Source organism: Mixophyes fleayi, chromosome 8 (genome assembly GCF_038048845.1).
Source record: "Mixophyes fleayi isolate aMixFle1 chromosome 8, aMixFle1.hap1, whole genome shotgun sequence".
Classification (NCBI taxonomy): domain Eukaryota; kingdom Metazoa; phylum Chordata; class Amphibia; order Anura; family Limnodynastidae; genus Mixophyes; species Mixophyes fleayi.
Genome location: NC_134409.1, coordinates 122,728,547 through 122,745,325, shown reverse-complemented (window position 1 = coordinate 122,745,325; position 16,779 = coordinate 122,728,547). Strand labels below are relative to the sequence as shown.

At 41.4% G+C, this 16,779-nt stretch overlaps 1 protein-coding gene across 4 annotated transcripts in view; it reads left to right on the top strand.

Annotated features, from left to right (window-relative positions):
• The window catches only part of PRICKLE2 (prickle planar cell polarity protein 2), a 938,433-nt gene that overhangs the window by 144,729 nt on the left and 776,925 nt on the right, over nt 1-16,779 (top strand). For all 4 annotated transcript variants that reach the window (XR_012678591.1, XM_075183368.1, XM_075183371.1 and 1 more), the window contains one exon: nt 11,522-11,705. Coding sequence is in view for 3 of the 4 variants with exons in the window: in XM_075183368.1 (XP_075039469.1) it covers nt 11,522-11,705 (184 nt within the window). In the remaining variant the exon portion in view is untranslated. The remainder of the gene's footprint in view (nt 1-11,521; nt 11,706-16,779) is intronic.

The window sequence follows — 16,779 nt, the reverse complement described above, 5'->3', positions numbered from 1 at the left end:
GGGGTGTATAGGGGTCTATATGTATGTATACTTTTTTTTATACTGTGTAGAATGCAATTGCAAAGCATTTATACTTTCTTGTCTTAGACACACAGAATGTAGGTCTGTGTGCACTATATACAATAGCTCACCTGTATAGATTGCATATGTGTCTATGTTATGTGCTGCTCCTACAGATCAGCTGTCATGGAAAATGTCAACTTGTTTTTGTAACAGGAATAGGAGTATATAAAGGCTGATTGAGATGGTCATAGCAAAATGTGGAAGTGTATGTGTATATATGTGTGTGTGTGTGTGCATACACACATATATATATATATATATATATATATATATATATATATATATATATATATATATATACACATTATATAAATAAATATATATATATATATATATATATATATATATATATTTATTTATATAATGTGTATGTATGTGTATATATATATATATATATATATATATATATATATATATATATATATATATAATACGTGTGTGCGTATATATATATATATATATATACATAGATATCTCTATCTTATATATATATATATATATATATATATATATATGTATAAAATCAAAATTGTATATGTGTGTGTGTGTGTGTGTGTGTATGTATATATAATATATATTTTTATATATATATATATATATATATAAATATATATATATATAATTTTGTTCTACCAAACAGCTGCTCCATCAACTAAAATAGTTCTGCAGACCCTTTGATTGGATTTTGATAGGTCCCCTCCTGTACAGGGGAAATATGTTGGTGATTTGCCAGTAGCAGCAGAGTGTGATCTGTTTTCGGTATAGATATTAATCTGCTTAGCCTTTGTTTGGTGTTTTGGCATCGTACTTTGTCCTCAGGACCCACATTACGTTTCTCTAGCCGGCGGAATAACGACAAGATAATTATTCACAGCAGATGCAGTCCTTCTCCACAGACCTCTGTCCAGTTTAGCATATTCCATTTATTTGATGTCCATTTGACTTGGTGCTCGAACGACCAGACACCAGTGTGGCTCATTCATCATTCCTTTATCAATTTAAATGCTTCCTCTATTTTATAATTGAGGGCTTTTTTTTGACTCCCAGTGGGAGAAGCCCATTTTCTACAGCTACTATGGAGTTTTTTTTTCCAAAGATGAGTCTTGTCATTAACATAATTATTGATTTGCCCTTCTTAAAGTCCATGAAATTAATTATTCTCAGTGGACACAAAACAGTATTTTTTTCAGCAGCTGTGTAAAATTGAAGTGACAACCTAGATTATTATTGTATTGCCAAATCTTCGTCCCCAATGCAAGCAATTTTTGACAGAATGAATACAGTTTTGGAGAACTGTTTGCTTCCTAAGGGCTAGGTAAACTGAGCTTAATCGTCTGTCGATTGTTTACACAGATGGGACAGTATTACATTTCTTAGCGGTATCAACTACAGTCACAACTTCATCCTAGTTAGCAGTTTTGACACATTTTTGACAATCCAAACTCAAACCCAGCACTGTGGTCTACTTTCTGACTATATCTTATAATGTGAACTGGTTTCTATAAGTTGGGAGCTTAGCCATGATGGCTAAATCCAGATTTGGTGCAAAACAACAACTTAAAGCAGGGATTTTCTAATGCTAGCTTCTACCCACACTCGGAAAAAAAAAAATGCAAGACTAAATTAATGGCTCATTTAACATTTACAGCTATGACAGGGAGGGAAAAAAAAAATGCCTGAAGAAGACGAACAGGAGGAGTCCATTTAAGAGTGGGACATTACAAGAGGAAATGTATACCATGTGTTCAGAACATTTCAAGGAAAACAATGAAAGGGAACTATTTCATCCAGTATGTGAATAATTACATGGACTAATTATCTGATCAAAAGATAACCTGTAAAAACGCAAGGCCGTATCCCACATTAATGGGACTCTAGAAACTCCTGCAGAGAATCTCAAACACGCAGTTTAAATCATTTCATGCCCAGCTGTCTGTTCCAAATCATTGCAATTACACGATATCCCATAAAATACTATTTTCCACTTTCACCTCTTCATATCTAAATCCTATCCCCCCAGGCCAACTGGAATGATGATTTTTGGTGGGTTTGTTTTTTTTTAAATGTAATTTTTATTTTGTAGAAAATTTAAATTATAAGTGGTACAGTTAAAATTGTAAAAGTAAAGCATTTTATACATACTCTTATTATGCAACTATACAGCATGTTGTCTATCCCTTTTCATTTACACTGATGTTATTAAAATATTCTAAGACAATAATTGATTAGAAACCAATAGCTGATTATAATTCAATAGCTGATTTCTAAGGTAACTTAAATGTAAGCCCATTTTATAATGATTATTTGCATTTTATGTTATGGTGTCATTTCATCAAAGCAATGATATACAGCTATTCTTTCCATCTATTGTATACCAAGAACATACGTGTATCTTGCAAGGGAAGATAATTAATTCCTCGTTACAGCTGGAATGAACATAAGCCAAAACAATGACCTTTCTAATTAGGCAATTAAAAAAACCCTGCTGGTCATTCCTTATTTATGTGAAATACATACCATTTATGGACCATCTTTTGTGAGTGGTCTCCCTGATCTATATCAGCCTGTACATGACATCAATCCTGAACAAGACAAATGGACATGATTATTGATGGGGTACACATGATTATTGTTTAGATGTCGGTTGGTTCAGGTCCAAGTCATAGGACCTTGTTTTACAAGCTATTTATGAAAAGGGTCTCGCAGTTATTGTTTGAGTTTAAAGGTTTCTTGTAAACATCCTTTTATAGGAGTTTCCTGTAAAGCGTAATCAGATGTTTATGGATCACTAATGCAAGTGTTGTGTTTTAATGGCTGTCTGGAATCCTGTTGATAAAATGCTCAATTTAAAGTCTGAAAAGTCTAATCGTGCTTAAAACAATACTTTTTTATGGCTTGTCATTTGGTCTCCAGATGCAACTTGCAATAAATCTATCTGGTCTATTGCTTTTTGTCATAGATATATATTTTTTGGTATACCTTTAATTAATTTAGTCTGTTCTCCAATGGCTAGTTCAGCATGGGTATTTGTTTAGTAATGACATTATAACATACTTTTGTAAAAAAAAAAAAAATCTTTATGTATACCTGCTGTTTAGATCTGGCAATTAATTCTTATCGTCCTTATTCTTACATAGCCAGGGTTGCCAACCATCAATAAATTTACTGCAGTCTGCATAAATGCAGTGACGTGTTCATTCAATAGTGAGGAAAATAACACAGGTCAGTAAGAAACTGCTAAAAAAAATAATTGAGTCGCTTTTAAATCTCTCTCTAAACACTCTTACTGCCTTTACCATTGGTGACATTTTGCTATATACAGTATCTGACCAGTGTTCTGTGACAATGCTCTTGTCGGCAAATGTTTATCAAGTCTGTATGGCTGGCAATCCCGTATATATGGCTCATGTTCCATAATGCACTGAAACGGTGGAAAAGAGCATTATAACAGGCCACTATATAATGGAAGACCTTTAGAGCTCACAAGAGCTTGTAAAGTTTTGGAATAAAGGGAATAAGAACATATTTAATCTTCTTTAATTAGGCACTGCAAATATAGGGCTCTCAACGGTTTCTAAGACGAAACCGGGGACCTGTCTGTGACATGGAATTCGCTGGCAGCATGAAAGTCTCTCTGCTTTCTTATACATTGGATCAGTAATAGGATCCCGTTCCTACTCTTCTGTTAATCTAGATGTATCAGGAACCTGAGTTTTGGGAAGTTTCAGATTTTCAATGGTATAAAGCAGGACACATGGTGGAAATATGCTGGAATTCACAGCCATAAATCAGCTCTCCGGTTTGATTTATCTCTCTATTGCATGGTATACTTATGAAAGCTCATATTTGGTTGGTTATTATGGACATATGGGTATATTTTGTGCAGTTTTCATCATGTTATGAAAGAAAATGTGATTTATTATTTTTTTTTTTTTTAGTGCACAAAACCTTACTTGACCTGGTCTAGCGCCTGATCCCAGAGGGTTTGTGAACTGGGCGGACCTGGAATTGCATCCTAGCCCCTTATTCAGTCATGTGCAAAACTACATACAGACACAGCACAGAGGTCTCTTAAAGAGCAAGTCAATTAAATGCTGTGTGTTTCTGAGCTGAACTGTATACAGTGTATATACTTAAATAAATATGTCCACCATGTTGTTTGACCCCTCTGCAGCTGGTTGCTATGTTAGGAGGGAGGTAACTAAGCAGTCCCGAGTTTGAGTGACAGGTTTGCATGCTTGCTATGCAGAAATGCTCTATGTTGATTGGGTGATTCATATTCAGGGGGTAGGACCAGCGTTGTCACAGCAACTCAGATACCCAGAGAATGAGCTTCTTGACCCATATACCATTGAATCAACACACAATCCTAAATGTGTGGGAGGGGCTTCTGCTGTCATATCCTAAATATGTGGGAGGAGCTTCCGCTGTCTGTAACGATGGCGGGAGCTAATACTTTGCTATTTAGCAGAGCTGTAACAGAATGTCAGGATAACACTGACCAATGTATTTTAGCTCCATGGTCCATATCTATAAGCTTCAGTTTTAGGGTTTAGTGTTTCTTTAAGTTCTCTAAATCTGTACAATATACAGATTAAAAAAAAAATCTCCCCAATGTAGATATCTTCTTTATCTAATGCTGGTCATGGGATAACTTCAGATGGCCTCTGTCGGTCTGAGCGTGCAGCATTTTCAAACACACCAACAGGCCTCAAGGGCTTCTCGGCCTTTTGGCTAAGATCAAGTGCAGTTGTGGCAGATCAGCACTTGCCTCTTTAACTAGAGGGCTGGAATGCAGCTTTGAAAGGCTGGGACAAATGTGCATCCGGACTGGAAACCCGGGGGGCCATAAATCACGGGTCAGGAGACCTTAATATAGATACAACGTGATTCTGTTGGCACCCACGCACTTCTGACCTCTTTCTCCTAAGCAATGCTCTATTCTTTGCCCGGACCTTTTTGGCTGGGCAAGAAAATTTTTATACCCGGCCCAGGGTGAAGCTCCGGCGGATCTCAGGGGCAAAATGGGTCCCCTAGTGTGGCAGGCCAAGGGGGCCCATACTAGCCCAGCCACCCGGCTGGGGCCGTATCCACTCGGCTTGAGTCCTGGGTGAAGCTCCGGCAGATCCCAGGGACTAATGGGGCCCTCCTAGCTTCGCGGCGACGAGGGTCCAACCCTGCCCAGCCACCCGGCTGGGGCCGTACCCACTCGGCTTGAGTCCTGGGTGAAGCTCCGGCAGATCCCAGGGACTAATGGGGCCCTCCTAGCTTCGCGGCGACGAGGGTCCAACCCCGCCCAGCCACCCGGCTGGGGCCGTACCCACTCGGCGCACCGAGCACTGGGGGAAGCTTCGGCGGATCCCAGGGGCTAAGAGGCTCCCCTAGCTTTGCGGCGAAGGGAGTCAGACGACCCCGGCCCCTAAGTGACCTTTTTGGTTCTGGGGGTCGAGGACCAGGGTCCTTCCTCTCCGGAGGGAGGACCACGCACCGAAAACTCTTGTGCATGTTTTTTGGGTATTTACTCATTTTTTTCGTGCACAAGGGACGAGCTCAAGGCTTTAAATAAAAAAAAACAGGCCTCAAGGGTCTGGTGATAGAGGCCCTGGAAGGGATGGGACTCCTTAGTCTGATGCCAGAAGGCCGGTGGGGACTTGGCGGCTCGAGGTTGTCTGTGCCTCCGGGGGACAGGGCCCGGAGGTGACCTGAAAATGCACAGGTGGTGGTGGCCCCACTATCACGAGTATAGAGTAAGGCACAGAGCACAATACACCAAGAGCAAACCCTGCACCACATTTTATTTTTTTGGTCCCGGCCTTTTTGGCTGGGCCAGAACAATTTTTACACCCTCCGGCCATTCAGGCTGGGGCTTAGGGGCACTTTTTTATTTTTTATTTATTAAATGATGGCACGTATACACAGGATAGCACTTTTTTTTGCACGGATTTCATTTTTTAGTTGATTTTCGTTTGCACGTTTTGGTTTTGGGTTTGACCCTAAGGGGAACCCCTCTCCCTCAGTTGTCTGAGACTCTCTTCTTATGGGAAGAGTTGAAGAGCCAGTCCCCCGGTGAAAGCTTCGGCCGACCTCGGGGTAAAGGGGGCTGCCCGAGCCTTACGGCAGAGGCAGTCCCGAAGACCCCTGCCCTCTAAGGGGCCTTTTGGCTCCGAGGGTCGGGGAGTAAAGGGGCACCCCCTAGCTTCGGCGAAGGGGTGCCCGAAGAATCTCTTTCCTCCAAAGAGGCCTTTTGGCTTCGGGGGAGAGGGAGCAACGGGGCCCTTTCCTTTTTGGGAAGGGTCTAAGTCCCAAGCTCCCAGCACTGTTTTTCACGGCACTGGGTGATCGTAGCACGCACCTCGAGCTTCAATAAAAAAAAACCAAAAACAAAAAAACAGGCCTCAGGGATGCCAAAATTTTGACAGTAAACAGTGTCCTGCTGTTCCATTCCTTGGCCTGTTGGTGGCACTGTTGAGAATATATCACGGCAATGATTATTGTTAACCTTTCTTCATATAGTGACAACTTCTTTTGCAGTGCTTTATAGAGAATGTTTTAATCATTCACAACATTAACTGCACCTGTGGAGCTTACAATCTAATTTCTCTAGCACACACACATTAACATTATGGATTGTGGGAGTAAATCTACAAATACATGGGGAAAACGTTCAAACTCTGTACAGATAGTGCCCTGGTCGCAGTGGAACCCGTTGTGCTCCAGCGCTGGGAGGCAGCAATACTAGCCACAGTGCTACCCCTAGGCATGTATATATGCAGCATAAATGCAAACATGGAGATAATGTATGAGTGGAAAACCAGTGATGTGTGCTGCAAGTGCTTGGGTTACATAAACGCTGACAGTGACGGGTGCTGGGGAGGGGGCGGTTGGTCAAGTACCTGTGTTGTTGGTTTATTCAATACGGGCAATACATGCTGTGATATCACACTCATATTACATCATGTATGTCCTGAACCACAGTGCCCTATGACGGTCCTATCAAAATCGATAGGCTTATTATTGCCTTGTTTATCATCATCTATTTATTTATATAGCGCCACTAATTCCGCAGCGCTGCACAGAGAACTAATTCACATCAGTCCGTGCCCCATTGGAGCTTACAATCTAAATCCCCTAACATAGACACAGACTGAAAGAGACTAAGGGCAATTTAATAGCAGCCAATTAACCTACCAGTATGTTTTTGGAGTGCGGGAGGAAACCGGAGCACCCGGAGGAAACCAACGCAAACACGGGGAGAACATACAAACTCCACACAGATAAGACCATGGTTGGGAATTGAACTCATGACCCCAGTGCTGTGAGGCAGAAGTGCTAAACACTAAGCCACCGTGCTGAATGTAGATGACCATAGATGGGCCCTTTTTGCATTGGGTCATATACCAACAACACTAATAAGCTCCAATGACACCGATAGTGACTGGCTGCTTGACCTCTTAGTCCTATGTGTATGGCCAAATTGGGCATTACTCCAGTCGCACTGCGCTCACATATGCGGATGGCCTTGTGTGCATAAGTTTGAATGACGAAGTTAGGGGACAGGCCCTCGCAGGTCACGACCTCAAAGAATTTGGAAGAAAGGATAAGATGTGTCTGTTTGTAAATAAAATGTTATCTGCCAGGCTGCAGTGGTTGCAGATGCAAAATGTGTATGCTGAGTGGTCTTTTAAAGCCAAGCAAATTGTACCATGATAATTAAGCCACTAGTGGCAAAGTTGATTTTAAATGTATAGATGTTTTTTTGTATTTAAAACTTTAAAGCTGATGGAAAACACTGCCTTCTAAAACGGCCCTGCGTGACACCTGGCTAATTTGGCTGATTGAGCGTTATGCCAGTTCCGACTTGTTAAAGGATGCAATGATACAGAAAATATAGGTTCCCTGTGCAGACTGGTTTATGTGTATACATTTTAGTGATCATTTGTAGACAAATTATGTGACAATATACCCTGTTAATACATAGGTTATATTACATATTTGCCTACTCTCCTGGAATTCCCGGGAGGCTCCCAAATTTCGGGGAGTCCTCCCGGACTCCCGGAAGAGTAGGCAAACCTCCCGCATTCGCCGAAATTCACAGCATTGAATGGTGGGGGCTTTATTGTGTCATTAAGCCCCGTCTCCTCTATTCAATGCCGTGAATTTCAGCATTTTTTAGTGGGGGTGGGGCTATGGTGACGGGGCTATGGTGACGACAACGTTACCACGCCCCTTCCTGCCCCCCTGTCATATAATTCTCCCACGGGTGAGAGGTTTTAAAGGTTGGAAGGTTGGCATGTATGGGTTATAGTGGCCCTTTAAGGAAACAAGAAATCCAGTGTCTCCACCATGCAGCAATCTTAGGGGGGCTAGACCAGTGTGTCCCAGGTAGACAAAATTTCAAATCTTGCTCAGATAATAGAGCGTATTGACAACACATGTTCCACTCTTATTTTTTTATTTTTTTATTTTAAAGCAATGTGCATGTGATCATCAAATTAAATATGCATCACATTATTAAAGCTATAATCCCAACATCCATCATTTTCCTTTGTGTTCTGCTTTTTCTCACACTCAAATCATATTCTAATTTAACCCCTTCCCCCTCCCCTCTCTACAGTGAGCTCTTTACATTGTCCCACACATTGTCCCAAGAATTTATCACTGACAAACAAATGGGAAGATTCCAAATGGAAAGACAACCAGCAGCCTTCTGATATGGCTATTTGTCAAAACTGCTTTAGTGCGGAGTCATCTACAAGGGACTTGTCTGAGAAAAGAAACCGCATCATATGGTCAATATATTGTTTTGGTTTTTTTTCCAATATACACAACAAGCTTCTCAAAAAGCCTGATAATATCACTGTTTCCTTGCAGAGAGTGGGGACAGGGATCTTGGACATGGGTACGTTGTCTGCACCTGTGTTCCGTCAATCTGAGGAGCGTTTAGAGGCGTCAAAATCCAAGTTGGACGCTCCTCCAAATAGGTAACATTGTTCCCTATGGATAAGTATCTGTATACAGTAGTTTTCTTTGCCAGTGCTGAGTGATGGATCAACACAGACACTCTGCACATGGTCTCTCCTGTATTGATCCGTCACTCTGCGTTGACACTGAAGCTGTTGTTTACAGACCAGTTTGTCTCCATAGGGAACAGTGTTTCCTGAAACAAGATCCAATCTGACTGGTCTCACTGATCTGATTGTGCTTCTACTAAAACATATTGAGCAGCTTGGTCCCTTGCAGCGAATCGCAGTTGGTCAAGGAGACAATTAGTGTTCTCACTAGACTCACGCCATATATTGCTAAACTGAGGACAACATAACAGCAATAAATCCTTAAACCTTACACCAAAGTGTTCCTCTATTTTGTGCATGGGCATCAGAAAGACGGTGTGCTTATCCTGAGAAGAAATCCCTTGTCCACTCTTATTAGTGTAAGTCTTGCTTTGGCAAGATGAGAGTAAACCAGCGTGTGCTTCTGCACAGTGACCTGACGTGGTTATAATTGGAATCCAGCTGGTTAACCTACTTCTGGCACCATTTAACTGCTGGAAAGTCCTGCATGCACATGTTCTACATCCGTATACAATTTTACACCTGCTATGATACGCAATATGGGTTTGTTTTTATCCGTGTGGCAATAGCAGATGGCACAAAGACAACAATAGGACATGACATATATTAATATAATGCTAAAAACTAGGCTTGGAAAAGATCCAGGAGCCACATGGTGGCGGCTCCGTAAACTTTATGTTTTACCAGTTTTTTTTATTCCCTGTATGTACTGACGTATTTGGGAGTTTAGAGCTCTTGTAACCATTCTTGCGGCTAGGATTTTGTATGCTAAGTGAAGGATTTTCAATAGTTGGCCAATCAGGTGGTTCTTTGGATTTCAGGCCAAATGACCATTATTTTGTCCACCCGAAGCTCATGCAATCATTGTTATCTGCAGCTGGTGTATTGTAATAGAATTGTGTTTTGGTCTTGTCCTGTGATTATGTCTTGTAGGGGGTTTACTGTTCCAAGCAACAAAATGCTCTGGAAATTGTAATCAAATTCGATGGAACTGAAAAACTACCGAAATAATCATTTCAGTTATTGACAAGTATTGTATTAATCTGAGTTCTTAGATTATGGCCTTCGTAGGGGCTTTTGTACTGATGAATGCAAATTAATTTCTGGAAAATATAGGAAGAAACACTAAAACTATGGTGCCCCATGTACTTAATATTATAATAAACTAAATGGCAAGTAACATGGTTAAATATAATACTTGTAACTATTGCATATTTTGAAAGAGTTATGGAAATCTTTTTTGTATCTTTCAGTTCATTTGTATGAATATTTTGTTATGTGTTTTGATAAATAATAAAATTGTAAGGTAAAGTTTTCAACCATTGGATGCATTTCCTTCCAACCATCTGTAGGTGGTGCTGTTTATTTTATTGTCTATTGAAAGGTTTGGTCACTGTCTAAAAAAAAAAAATGAATATCAGCAACCATCATCATCATCATGATCTATTTATATAGCGCTACTAATTCCGCAGCTCTGTACAGAGAACTCACATCAGTTCCTGCCCCATTGGAGCCTACAGTCTAAATTCCCTAAGATACACATATACACAGACAAAGAGAGGGAGAGACTAGGGTCAATTTGATATCAGCCAATTTACCTACTAGTATGTTTTTGACGTGTGGGAGGAAACCGGAGCACCTGGAGGAAACCCACGCAAACACGGATAGAATATACAAACTCCACACAGACAAGGTATTAGTCGGGAATCAAACTCATGACCCCAGTTCTGTAAAGCAGAAGTGCTAACCCATACTTTCTAACTCTCCCGGAATGTCCGGGAGACTCCCGAAATCCGGGTCGGTCTACCGGACTCCCGGGAGAGCAGGCAAGTCTCCCGCATCCCGCAATTCCCTGGCCAAAATAATGCGATTCGTTGTGAATCGCGTCATTTTGGACCCGCCCCCGGCGTCAAAACATATCTTTGTCGCGGGGGGGCGGGGCCAAAATTACGCCATTGACCGCTCCCCTCCCGCCCTCTAATCACTGCCTGAAAGTAGGCAAGTATGTGCTAACCACTCAGCCACCATACTGCCCCATGAACAGATTTAAGTGACAAAATAAAAGCAGGTCTATTTTTTAAAAAAATACAATCTATGTAAAACACACATCCCTCAGTTCTCCTATATAGTTTGCATGTTACCAGTAGTCTCCAGTTTCTGTGTCATGCAAATTGTGTTAACTCACAGCCCATGTGTGATTCTTGTCAGTTTATTTATGTCCTTCTTAGTGTTTCGTATGTAATATTGACATTAGCAAACAAAGGATCTGCGTTCTCTTCGCATTGGGCCATAGGCATTTTGCCAGAGAATGTGTTTATACTTTGGTATCTTAGCTTCAATGAATAGCTGCAGAGTGGCACACTTACAGAGGAATTTGTTTTCTGCAGGAAGATCTGTCTGCATTGTAAGTGCCCACGGGAGGAGCACAGTGCCACGGCAATGCCTCTAGAGATGGAGAAAACCATGAACAAGCTGATGTTTGACTTCCAAAGGAACTCCACGTCGGACGACGATTCTGGCTGTGCTCTTGAAGAATACGCCTGGATTCCTCCTGGGTTGAAGCCAGAACAGGTACGTTGTTTTGGTTTTTTTCAAGCTTAATTCTATCCATATGTGGAAAACAAAGCCTCCTGCCTGGAGGTATTACTAATTCTCGCTACGTGGACTTGTCAGTAAACAAATGTAATCTCCACGTTCTCCATTTCACCAAGGGGAATTGTATATAAAAAAATATATATATGCCCTTAAAGTAACTATGTAGAATGAACATTTCTCTAGGGCTCAGTGAATATATATATATGCCTAATGTCTCTGCCTACCTGGAGTAATAAGGTCTGAACTGTTGGGAGAGTCCAGAAGGCTTTGATATTTAAATATCTAAGCATATGTCCATGTGACAGGAGTCCCAAGACTATGCAAATCATCAAAGAAGAGAGCCATTATCAAAAGAGGTTAAATAAAGATATCACAGGAGATCACAGAGACGTTCTGTGAGCGTATAAAAACACAAGACAGACCGAGTGCCTTCACACAGGTCACAAATGTTCAAAGTGACTACTAATATCTGGTATCATAAAAAATAAGCCATTGCCGCTTTAATCATTTAAATCCAAAACTTGACTTTAAAGCCGTTGCCGCTTTAAACTTACCATGCAAAGTCGGCGGATATTGGGGATTTGCAAAAATCGCTATTTGATACATCTACCCCCGAGGTTTAATGAAGAACAGGGCCTCATTTAGAGTTAAGGGTAAATCCAGTTAGTAAGTGCAAATTTGCACCTTGGCAAAATTATGTTGCAGGAAGGTGGCTGTTTGGGTAAATATAAATGTGTGGACATATTTAGAGATGGAATGGGGATGCGTCCTAGCTCAAATCTAAATATTAAAATTCATTAAATAAATCCACCCATATGGGCTACATGCAAAGCCAGACAGTATTTTCCCTGCATGTAAAAATAAAAATGTCCCCTTTGCACCCCTTGCATTACAAAAAAGTTTGCCTAGGTGGAACGTTGCTCCCGTTTGCTGGATTTGCCCCCAAAATGTGTTAAGCAACCAATTGACATATCACAGGAATATATTTTTGATGGTCAGCTTAAGGTTTCTTGAAACCCTTAAAGTAACTATGTAGAATGAACATTTCTCTAGGGCTCATTGAATGGGCAATCCACGGTAGGAGTCTAATCAGCATCCGGGCCAGGTCACATTAAAAATTCTCCAGGTGGTTATGCCAGGAAAATGTTTCAAGTGCAGCTGCCAAGGTGTGTGTGGGCTGAGGGCTCAGGTAAAATTCACATTTGACTGGAGATCTCCTTCCACACATGGGCGAGGGAGATATATATTTTAAGTGTCACTAGACTAGCCCGTGCTTGTGTCGTCTCTGTGCCCCAGTGTATGTTCTTAATGGTAAAAAAACAAAAACAGCTATGACATGGTGATAGTGTCAGATGGTGATGGTGTCTGGTGGCTTTGGAGAAAAAAAACGATGGCCATTTATTTATAAAGAAGATCCGCCCCATTTAGTAAAATGTACAAAGGTAAAATCCCATGGAAATTCCTAGTCTTTACAATAGCTTAACTGAGAAGGATTACTTGTTATCCTGTTTTTTCAAGGAAAGCAGAAAAAAATGCATTTAAAGTAGAACATAGGTTATTTTTGGCCTAACTCACTCCCCTAGAATTTCATGGCTTCTCCAGCGTAGTCGACCGTCTCACAGCCCAATCCTGATTGACCTGGTTGTTCCTTAAACTATTTTATCAGCACTTAAATCTTGAGCACATTTCACCTACACATCACCTCCAGCTGCCTAATTAAACTGTCAGCTCTTCAGGACAATGGCCTCCACTCCATTGTATCTTTTATGTGTTTTTGTACTTGGCTTGTTTGTCGTTTATACTTTAGGACACTGTGTACAATTTATGGCACTGTATAACTAAATCCATACATGCATACTTACCCCCTGAGGTTTTGGTATGTAGTTGAGTTTAAACTATTGGTATTTTGTTGTCCTTTAAGTCCCAGCATCGCCATTTCTCTATGTCGTGCTGACCCTAACAACCAGGGTTCTTCATAACACCTCCGATCGCTGGTTGACATGGCAACTAATTCATTGGGGACTTAACTGGTTAGTGTTAAATCCTTTTATTTAAAAAAAATAATGGAGACTAATTCTTAAATTATATCAGTTAGAAAACCTTTTTAAATTGTAAAACCATTTTAAATGTGGTCATTTAAGTTTGGGTGCACACTTCTGATGGAAGGTAGATGTTACTTGTAATTATAGAATATTTTAAACTGCTTTTTATATTAGGTGAGCTAAGTTATCATTGAAAATGTTGAATATAAATGTCAATGACCATAGAGGATACAGAGCTAAAAATAATCACTTTATTACAACAGTGGAACTGAGTCACCTTTTTCTTTTGCACTTTTTTTTTTCTAAGAGAAATATTTTTTTCAGGTCATTAAATCCCAATAGATTCTTCTAACACTCTATCTCCAGTGTCTTGTTGTGTGTGAAAATCGGAGATTACTTTTTGTTTTTTTACCTCAGTAACAATATTGCAATAAATAAAATGCACATAGAAGTCGTGGCTTGTTTTTCTGTGTTGTAGCATTAGGGCCAAATAGAAAAAGATAATTTTGAGTCAGGGTTATTATGTAATTGTATAATTCTTATGTCACCTTCTGAGAATGGTAAATTTACCTTGTAAAATAAATTGCTTGTTTCTGTAGGTTGTATTGTAAATGGTTTATAAACCGTGACAGAAAGAAAATAGCAATTTTCCATTATGTGTAATGTAATTCAATTCTGTGAACCTTCAGTCAAGAGGAACCAATTCCTGTCAGTCAAAATATATCCAGACGACAGTTTTCAATACATTTAGTCGTAATTCACAGATGCAGTATTTCTGGTGGGGGGGGGGGGGGGAAAGCGAATTACCCAAAGATCAGGGCTGTGACAAGGACATATGGCGCCTCGGGTGAGATATTATACCCCCTCCCCTTTCCCATCCCCTTTTCAGGTGTTAAGGAAATAAATGTATTTTAGTATTTTTTTTTTATTTTCATTTTTATGTGGAGGAATAAAGTTTGTGGGATGTGGAAAGCAATAGATACAAGTATGGAAACATATTGGCATTGCCTCTCACCTGAAGCTCCCAGTCTACTGTCCGACCTCCATTTCTTTCACTCGCAGCTGCTCCCATACTTCCCAACATTTAGACAAGCAATATTGGGGCAAAATAAATCCTGCCCTCTATCTGCCACTGTTAAGGAAACTGCCCACTTCTGTGTTAAGTCCAACCGCTTTTTAAGGTCTGCAAATTGGGACAGTTGGGAGGTATGACCAGTCCTTCCTCCATTTTCACTCTCGGCCACACCCATCTCCTATTTCACTCGCAACCACCCCACAACCCCCATCTTCTTTTTTACTCTAAGCCACCCACATTCTTCTCTTTCACTCTCAGCCACCAACCCCCCCACCCTAATCTCCTTTTACACACTCAGCCACACCCCCATCTCCTCTTTCACTGTCAGCCACCTCTCATCTCTTCTTTCACTCTCAGCCTCCCCATCTTCTCTTTCAATCTTAGCCATCCCCTCCATTTCTTCTTTCAATCTTAGCCGCCCCCTCCATCTCTTCATTCAATCTCAGCCATCCCCTCCATCTCTTCATTCAGTCTCAGCCATCCCCTCCAACTCTTCATTCAATCTCAGCCATCCCCCATCTCTTCTTTCACTCTCAGCCGCCTCCATTTCTTCTTTCACTGTCTGCCATCCCCCATCTCTTCTTTCAATCTTAGCCACCCCCTCCATTTCTTCTTTCAATTACAGCCGCCCCCTCCATCTCTTCATTCAATCTCAGCCATCTCCTCCAACTCTTCATTCAATCTCAGCCATCCCGCATCTCTTCTTTCACTGTCAACCATCCCGCATCTCTTCTTTCACTGTCAACCATCCCCCATCTCTTCTTTCACTCTCAGACATCCCGCATCTCTTCTTTCACTCTCAGACATCCCGCATCTCTTCTTTCACTCTCAGACATCCCGCATCTCTTCTTTCACTCTCAGACATCCCGCATCTCTTCTTTCACTCTCAGACATCCCGCATCTCTTCTTTCACTCTCAGCCATCCCGCATCTCTTCTTTCACTGTCAACCATCCCCCATCTCTTCTTTCACTCTCAGCCATCCTGCATCTCTTCTTTCACTGTCAACCATCCCCCATCTCTTCTTTCACTCTCAGCCATCCACCATCTCTTTTTTCACTCTCAGCCATCCCCCATCTCTTCTTTCACTCTCAGCCATCCCCCATCTCTTCTTTCACTCTCAGACATCCCCCATCTCTTCATTCAATCTCATCCATCCCCCATCTCTTCATTCAATCTCATCCATCCCCTCCATCTCTTCTTTCAATCTCAACCATCCCCCATCTCTTCTTTCACTCTCAGCCACCCCCTCCATCTCTTCTTTCACTCTCAACCATCCCCCATCTCTTCTTTCACTCTCAGCCACCCCCCATCTCTTCTTTCACTCTCAGCCACCCCCCATCTCTTCTTTCACTCTCAGCCACCCCCCATCTCTTCTTTCACTCTCAGCCATCCCGCATCTCTTCTTTCACTGTCAACCATCCCCCATCTCTTCTTTCACTGTCAACCATCCCCCATCTCTTCTTTCACTCTCAGCCATCCCGCATCTCTTCTTTCACTCTCAGCCATCCCCCATCTCTTCTTTCACTCTCAGCCATCCCGCATCTCTTCTTTCACTGTCAACCATCCCCCATCTCTTCTTTTACTCTCAACCATCCCGCATCTCTTCTTTCACTGTCAACCATCCCCCATCTCTTCTTTCACTCTCAGCCATCCCCCATCTCTTCTTTCACTCTCAACTATCCCGCATCTCTTCTTTCACTGTCAACCATCCCCCATCTCTTCTTTCACTCTCAGACATCCCCCATCTCTTCATTCAATCTCATCCATCCCCTCCATCTCTTCTTTCAAACTCAACCATCCCCCATCTCTTCTTTCACTCTCAGCCACCCCCTCCATCTCTTCTTTCACTCTCAACCATCCCCCATCTCTTCTTTCACTCTCAGCCACCCCCCATCTCTTCTTTCACTCTCAGCCACCCCCCATCTCTTCTTT